Source organism: Rhagoletis pomonella, unplaced genomic scaffold (assembly GCF_013731165.1).
Source record: "Rhagoletis pomonella isolate Grant_MI unplaced genomic scaffold, Rhpom_1.0 Rhpom_scaffold_00007, whole genome shotgun sequence".
In the NCBI taxonomy this organism is placed as follows: Eukaryota; Metazoa; Arthropoda; class Insecta; order Diptera; family Tephritidae; genus Rhagoletis; species Rhagoletis pomonella.
The window spans coordinates 37,809,806-37,818,240 of NW_023458561.1; the positions used below are offsets into that span (position 1 = coordinate 37,809,806).

General features: G+C 39.4%; 2 protein-coding genes across 13 annotated transcripts in view; one reads left to right on the forward strand and one right to left on the reverse strand.

Annotated features, from left to right (window-relative positions):
- The window catches only part of LOC118742725 (mucin-5AC), an 80,549-nt gene extending 79,367 nt beyond the window's left edge, over positions 1–1,182 (forward strand). For all 12 annotated transcript variants that reach the window (XM_036475010.1, XM_036475015.1, XM_036475017.1 and 9 more), the window contains one exon: positions 319–1,182. In XM_036475010.1, coding sequence (XP_036330903.1) covers positions 319–540 — 222 coding nt within the window. In that variant the 3' untranslated portion in view covers positions 541–1,182. The remainder of the gene's footprint in view (positions 1–318) is intronic.
- A 2,396-nt stretch (positions 1,183–3,578) lies between these two features.
- On the reverse strand, positions 3,579–7,785 carry LOC118742727 (methionine--tRNA ligase, cytoplasmic; the record flags this gene model as incomplete). The annotated part of the gene is given in 9 exon segments (XM_036475023.1): positions 3,579–4,438; positions 4,515–4,953; positions 5,019–5,536; positions 5,601–6,234; positions 6,304–6,408; positions 6,469–6,672; positions 6,727–7,358; positions 7,418–7,539; positions 7,683–7,785. Coding segments are annotated over 9 exon segments (2,907 nt in total).
- Positions 7,786–8,435: the final 650 nt, after the last annotated feature.

An 8,435-nucleotide genomic window follows, 5' to 3' on the forward strand; every position in this document is an offset into this window, starting at 1 on the left:
TGAAGATGAAGATGAAGATGAAGATGAAGATGAAGATGAAGATGAAGTTGAAGATTGAAATTAAAATTAAGGAGGACTAAGATTAAAGTTAAGATCTATATTAGGATTGTTACTGAGATTGAGAATAAGAAAATATTTCATTGCTATGCAGAAAAATACATATATAATATGGGGAGCTATACAGGTAATAGGAGGAAGAAGTTTCACTTCAGTCGAGCGTGGGATCCACACATAACCTTTTTTCTAGTTTAGTTCAGTTCCGCTTTACACAAATTTATAATTCTTAATATTCAAAATCTTCAATTCATTTTCCGACAGAATCAATCGGGCATCTACTATGATGTAGACTATGAGCCATCAGGTAATGGCATTGGCAATACCAGTGTGGATCATTTGTATGGTTCACAGAATCAGTCATCGTCACACTCACACACGCACTCACATTCGCACATCGGCAATAATCATGTACCAGGACCACAAGGCATACCAATGAGCACTTATACGTCAGGAAGAGCGCCAAGTAGCTACTATATGAAATAGTAATAAGTAATGGACGGAGAGTTATATATATGTACATATATATACCTTTTTGGATGTAGTATTTATTCAGTCTGTTCACGCTTGAGGAATTTCTGCCTTAAATATCGACTCCTAGACAAGATGGCCTCTGCGGAGGGTAGTACTATTCGTTGCAAACTAAATAAGTTCGTAAGTTCACGAAAATAAAATTTGTCCTGGTGTGATTACCTCAGTGTGAACAGCGCCCGTATGTATGTATGTATTTACTACATATGTATGTACATGCGTATTAACAAAAACTTCTGATAACAAATGAAGTTTTGATACAATTTTGTAATTTGCAATAAGAGCGCTAGTCGTTAAGTGAATAGTTGTAAATAAGGAGTAAATAATTAACTACAAAAAATTATGTTAAAGCAAGGAAATAAAATCGAATGAATACTGTAATGTTTTATTTATTAAGCTTTTAAATTAACTATGTGTATTTATTGCAGTTGTACTAATCATAAAATTTAATACACATACATATGTACTTATGATCGTGCATATGTACATAGGTAGAGTATATATTTAAAGCAAAATTAAAAAAATTCTAGAATACATAATTTGTAATATTATTAGACCTTTTAAGTAACTTTCCGAATTGTTTTTAAAATTTTGTATCAGTAAACTTGTTATAAATATTTATAATTAATTATAATTATTAAATAAAATAAATATAAATAATTATTTAGTTGTAAAAATGTATTGTATGTATGTACATACTTATTTCTAACGAATGTAATAAATTTAATCTTAACTTAAAATACCTTTCAACTCAACTCAATGAACGAATCGATGTTATTCGCCGGCTGTAATGATTTTCATGTGATTACTCAGTGTTATGAAGGTGTCTGTCCCATAAAACGAAGAGTTGAACGTTTGATGGTGACATGATGGCTTCATGCATGAACGAGGTTCATCAAGTGGGATACAATGTCTTGCGCCTGAACCGCAGGGTGGCTGAAGTTGAAACTTCAGTACGCGCCACCAGCCTACCACAGCATCTACGCCCCAAGCAAGGAGTGGAAACCTACAGACAGACGAATGCGGAACACGAAGAAGATGCAAAGATGACACTTACTCTTGGTTTTTAATTTAGAATAGTTGCTCAGTAAATTTGACGGTCTTTGAAAAGTATATCGGTAGAAAGTTTCAATTTCCGTGTCGAAAAGATTGGACAGCAGTACGGTTTCTCCTGCTACCAGCTGTTTACCGACTTCCATTGCTTGGTCAGCGGGCAGTGCCTTGAAGTGGCCGTGGCAAGTGCTCGCAGACCACGCCGACAATCCAGACTTCGGGTATTTCAAACCTAAACCTGAATTTTTGGGCCATTTCAGGACGGCTATATATGTTACGGCAGTAGCTATTCTGATTCAGTGATAGCATTTTCGTAGATTTCACGAAAAAACGGACTACGATGGATTCAGTGATATAGAATAGGAGTGTGGAGGCTTTTGGTGGGGCCATTGTTGTCAAATAAAAACAATCAATGTCAGTTCCTAGCAAAAGGTGTTCGTACATTAATCGCAATGTTCCGAAACCTACCATACATTCGTCCTTTCTGCCCCTTCACGTTTTTTTTTGAGTTTTTTGTGTGGTCTACCCATCGATCATTATATTAAAAATCCACTTGAGGTACAGAAAGAAAGCACATACCATAGTGTAATATTATTCTAACTGGGGGTGAGATCCGATCCTCGATTTAACTCAGAGTGGACCCTCGTAACTAACTCATTAGCAGCCTCAGCCTGCCATACTATGACTTATATGTAACTCTATTCAACGAATTCTTAACTAACTTTGACTTTGTTGTAATGAACGTCAAGGCTCCCGAATGTCCGCAAAAATGTTTCCCTGCTCGCATTGATGGTGCCATAAACATCAATAGGCAGCAACTTTCGACAATAGCGTACACAGATTGATCTTCTTTCTATCAAGCACCATAGAAAACGCCTGCTCTAGCTCCGCTTTCCGTTTTGGAGCAATTGGTGTATACTTGTATCGAATTCTCTGTTCCATTCGGCTGTGAATAGCAGGACTCCGAAAGACATGTGAAATTCTATTTTAGGTCGTGGATAATCGGTGTCCTGTTTTATCGTGGAAGGCAATGTAGACACCAAATACTATGCCCGATCGTGCTTTCTTTCCCAAAACACAGTTCTCTGAGTCGTACAGCAGATACCGAAGAAATTAATATTATATAAAGGCATATAGGAAGTAAGTTTAAAATGACCTTCTAAACGAGCAGTATGCCCTTCACTTGGTATGGATGCTGGGGCAAAGAACATAGGAGGCAACGAAAACTTGAACATCCGTTTCCCTTTCGCAGTCCTGGTATGGTTTAAGCAAGCTGCTCGCTAACTGTTAGCAGTTTCTGAGGGATGTGTCTCTTAAACTAGCAGTAGAAAGGTGGTCTGGTCTAACCACTTGCAAACAATACAACACTTATGTGACCAAAATGGAACGAGGACCGTTTGAAGGGTGTCCTGATCTTAAGCCGAGGGGACTTAGCCACAGCCATGGACCTGCTAATAGACCATGTTGCCATCGGAAGGCAAACTGCAGAGATGAAGAAGAGCCAGAAACCTTGCGGCACCTGCTATACGATTGCCCCACACTTTGCAATATAAGGCGTAAGTTCATGGGTTCAGAATTTCTCGAAGATTTAACCGAAATAGCCGAAGTATGAATATGGAAACTTTTGCCTTTCGCACATTCCACACGATGGTTTGGTTAGGAGGGTTCTAACGTTCCGCGTGGGCGCAAAAAGGGCTTAGGTGTGTTAGAGGGGTCACTGGTAGCCATTTCAACCTAACCTAATTTAGTAGTGGGAGTACTGCTCACACCAGGGTCGAAGTTATAAGTCTTCAGGTGTTCTTCTCACTGGCTTTAATTCCAGATACTATAATTATCCAACTCATTCCTTAAGAGGATATAAGTGGGCGAAGCGATACGAGGAGTCAGTCTAGATGCCAAATGATGTGTGTAACGAAGGAGACTGTGTAAAACTTAAGATTCGCAGTGGACCTGAGTCTGTCAGCAACTCGCGTTACGCCAGGCGATATTACAGGGAAAATTGACCGCGCTAAGGATAACGCTAATTGAGATCACAGTGGGAGTGATCCTCAGTGCCCTACACATTTCAATGAGAGAATAGGTTTTTTATTACCCGGAAAAAGAAAAAGATACGCCTATTACATTACACGTATCATTTCGATTCTGGAAATAAATCTTTTATTTTTGTGTTATTGTTTTAATATTACATAATGCTTTCTTAAGTAAAGAGGTACAACACATTTATTATGAATGATACTTCGAAGCGATTTTTGATATTTTATTGTTAATATGTATGTATGTAGCGTACACTGTCTAAACAATATTCAATTAAATTAAATACCTTACATAACCAGCATAATTCAATAAATTAATTAGCATTAAAATTAAAAATATCAAAGAAAAGCAACCATGCGAGTTATATAGCCTTCAGTTAAAAGCGTAATTGAGATAACATTACAGTCAAATATGCGCAAATATATGACTTAATATGGGCAAAATGAGATAGACTTAAATTTAATGCGACAAGGAGCGAAATTCCGACTTAACGCTTTGCATGTTGCTGTACAAAAGTGAGTTGCTGGGCTTTGCAAATACAAAAGCTTGTAAATTTAGATCAAATATTCCAATCGAGGGAGATGGAGTTGTATTATTGCTACTGTGTACAAATAATTTACTTTTTCTTTTTATTTTTCCCCTGGACAGTGGGTTGTGGTGCACCGGTTAGTGTAGCCAGTTCCTTTTTCATCTGCAATAGCACATCAACTTCGGGTTTCCACACGCTGGCATCGCCTGCAGCTTTCAGTTGACGCACCTTTTCGCCCTTAATAGAAGGAAGTTTTATATATTGCATTAAGTTATTAAATACATCTAATTTTTTTCATATTTTCTATTCTCACTTGTTGCGTTATTCTTTGTTCTAGTTCCTTAACTTTAGCATCGCTAGCTTGTGGTACCACCGCCGCTTTCGTGGCTGGAGGCGCAGCTTGAGCAGCAGTAAGTTGCTTTTTGAGGTCAAGCAAAATATTAACTTCTGGTTGCCAGACACTTTTGTCTTTCGTTGAAGCTTTTAACTGACGCACTTTCTCACCTTGCAAACGTACAGCCTCCTCAAGCTGTGCAATCGTTTGTGTGCCATTGGTGATTAGAGAAGCTTTGGCAGTGTCTGGCTTCGAAGTGTTTGCCACAAGTGTCGCTTTCTTGTCAATGTTTTGATCCTGAACCCCGCCGAATTTCTGTTTCAGCTCATCAATGAAGCTTTGCTCCAATTTAGTGAATAATGGTGCTGGTTTGCCAATTTTATGACCAGTAGGCAGCAGAATATTGATAAACGGTTGTCTGGAAAAAACATATTAATGTGGATTAAAATCGTTGTTTTACCTGGGTTTATTGTTTTGACTTACCTCGGATTCAGCTGAGTTTGCTTGGCATTTAATTGCGTAAGAAGCGTGCGCGCCGTCGCCGGCATGTAAGGGAATAGCAGATTAGCTAAAATTGCAGCAATATTGGCGCAAACACCAATGATGGTGGCAGCACGCGCCTTCTGCTCATCGGTACCTTTCAGTAACACCCACGGCTGTTGCGCTTGCATATAACCATTGCCTTGGCGAGAAATTGAAAGCAAATGTCGAATGCCATCACGTAATTTGGCCTTTTCAAGTGAGTTTACATAGCCACGGACTTCACGATTTATAAGTGCCAAAAGTACGAGTTCGTCCTTGGTTAGGGTCATGGCTTGTATGACGCCATCAAAGTTCTTTTCGCAAAAGACTAACGCACGATTTACAAAATTGCCCAGATTGTTTAGCAAGTCGGAATTATTACGCGCCGCTAAGTCATTCCAACTAAAGCTAGAATCTTGTCCTTCGGGACGCGCACAAGCAAGGTAGAAACGCCATATATCAGCAGGTATGCCAGTTTCCTTTAAAGTGAAACCAAAATTCAACCGTTTGATTCCATTATTTACAAATGTCTCTTAATCTCACCTGTGCATCATTACCGAATACGCCAATGCCACGACTTTTACTAAATTTGCCATCTTCGTAATTCAAGTATTCCGTCGCCATAATATTGGTTACCATAGTATGGCCTTTGTTGGTTGCCAACAGTGATGAAGGGAATATAACCGAGTGGAATGGCACATTATCTTTAGCCATGAATTGGAAGAGCTCCACTTTGACATCATTCGATGGTATCCACCACTGCTTGTATTCACTTGTGTAATGCTTAGTCATCGAGATATAGCCGTATGGTGCATCGAACCACACATAAAATACTTTCTTTTCAAAGCCGGCAAGCGGCACTGGTATGCCCCATTTCAAGTCACGTGTAATACAACGTGGCCTGAGGCCCTCACGCAGCCAGGAACGCGCAATGACACGCGCATTATTCGTCCAACCCATTTCGGAACCTTCCATCCACGCACGGAGTTGGGGTTCAACTTTGGGCAAATCGAGGAAAAGTTGGTCAGAGGAGCGTAGTATAGGTGCAGTATTGCAAATTTTACAACGGGGACGGATCAGTTCGGTAGCGTTAACTAGTTTGCCACATTTATCGCATTGATCGCCACGGGCATCTTCATAACCACAGCCAGAATGGGGGCATGTACCCTCAACGAAACTGGGAAAACGATTTAAAAATGTATATGAAAACTTATTTTTTTACTGCAGGCTTTCTCAGATTACATACCGATCAGCTAAGAAACGGTCGCATTTCACACAAAGAAGCTGTTCTACACTTTCTGTGAAAATGTAGCCATTTTTGTAGACGTCATTGAAAGCCTCTTGGACGATTCTATAATAATGACCTTTTATAGTATATAGCATATATTATTTAGGGTTACCAGAATCTTACTCAGTTTGCTGCGACGATGATGTGCGACCGAAGAAATCAAATCCAATACCGAACCAGCGGTATATAGAATTATGGAGGTCAAAGTATTTGTCACAGATTTGCTTGGGCGTAAGGTTCTCGGCAAGTGCCTTGTTTTCTGTAGCCGTGCCGTACTCGTCCGTACCGCATATATACAACGTGTTGTAGCCCGCAGCACGCGAATATCTGCAATAAAAATCATAGGCAAAAAAATTTTACAAAAATGTTTTCAGCACCAACCTTGCAAATATATCCGCAGACAATACACAGCCGATAATGTTACCCAAATGTGGTACATTGTTTACATATGGTAAAGCGGATGTTATCAGAACATTACGTTCGCCCGATTTAGGCAGTACTGTGCGGGGCTCTATACGCTGAGGAACGGCGACTTGTACGAAATTTCTCTTTGCAGTATTTAATTCCTCCTCTGTGACTGTATCTGCCAAGTTGCCACTTGTTTCGGCCAAGAGTTTTTCTGATTCAGACGATGTATGCAGATGCACTGGAACGTGGTTTAGACCACCATAGCGATTGGAGTTTTGCAGCGATGTAAAAGTAAGTTTCGCTAGTGGAGTTTCAGTTAAGACATCTTGGACCGCAGCCAGTGCAGAGATTTTGCGATACCAAGCCTTCAGATGTTCTATGTTTAGAGCACCCTTCAACGTGCCATCTGGTGCTAACAATGACCACACTGCTATATCCGCAGAAGTTATTTTATCACCTACTAGGAAAGGAGATTCTGCCAAGCGGTCGTCTAATTTTCTTACTAACATATTTAACACAGGTAAGGCATCTGGATTGGCGCGATGTCCGACAGCAAGGTGCTGTGCCAGAGCGGGAGCCAGTTTCACAGTTGACCATTCTAACCACTGTAAAGATACAAAAGCTATTTATTAAATATAATTTGTCGGAGCGTTTGTATACTCACCTCATCTCTAAGGGCACCCTCATCCGGGAATAGATACTTTGCCACCGCATCAGTGGAAAATAGTTTCACACCGTTTTCTAATACTAGTGTGGGTAACACCAAAAAATCTTTGCATTCAGTATCTAGAAATAATAGTGATTATTGCATCAGACTGCAAATTAGGTGGGTCTACTTTCATATTCATTGGAATGTTACTGAGTGACTAACCAGCGCCTGAGTGGCACTTGTGCAACAAGGTCTCTCGATGCACATTATATTCGCTCACCATTTAACGTGACATTGACCACTTCGACTGGCTGCTTGGCAAACTTCGCCAACAGTTGTAGCTTAAGTCCAAAGGGATTTCCTTCATTGGTGTAGATCTTCATATTTTATTTTTTATCAAATATGAAATTTTTAATATCTAAAATCGCAGAAACACGCGATAATTCTCCGCTGACAGATACCAATTGGACACAGCCAGTTGCCACGACTTTTCAAGTTTACTGTCACAGGGTGGCATTGCAACGCATTAAATTTGTTTGTAAAAACACCGTAAACCAACTTTCATAAGAAATTAAACGTAACTTTTTTGGAACTATAATAATTAAGAAATTTACCAAAAAACTATATAACAATATATGCAAAGAAAAAATAATCAAAACATAAACAAAAACACGCGAAGTTGTTGTTGTTGTAACAGCATACAAACTCCCCAAAGACTTTTTGGGGAGTGTTGCTGGAGTGACAGTCCTTGGCCAGATATAAATCTGGGTCGTTCCGGTTACGTAGATCCGACTGTCGTGGGAACGAAAACACGCGAAGTCAATATATTTGGTTGCCCTTTTTGAAATAGAAATTAACATTTTCATACAAATTTTTGATTTATATTTAAAGATTTATATTTATTGAATTTGGGTTTAAGTGTTTGAAGACCAAGTGCATGGGAAAAATCCAAAACAGCTGCTTTTCTGCTAAATCCTGTTTTATGTCCAAGGTGTATTAAACAAGGTGGTGTTGGGGCGACAGCTGAGTTTTT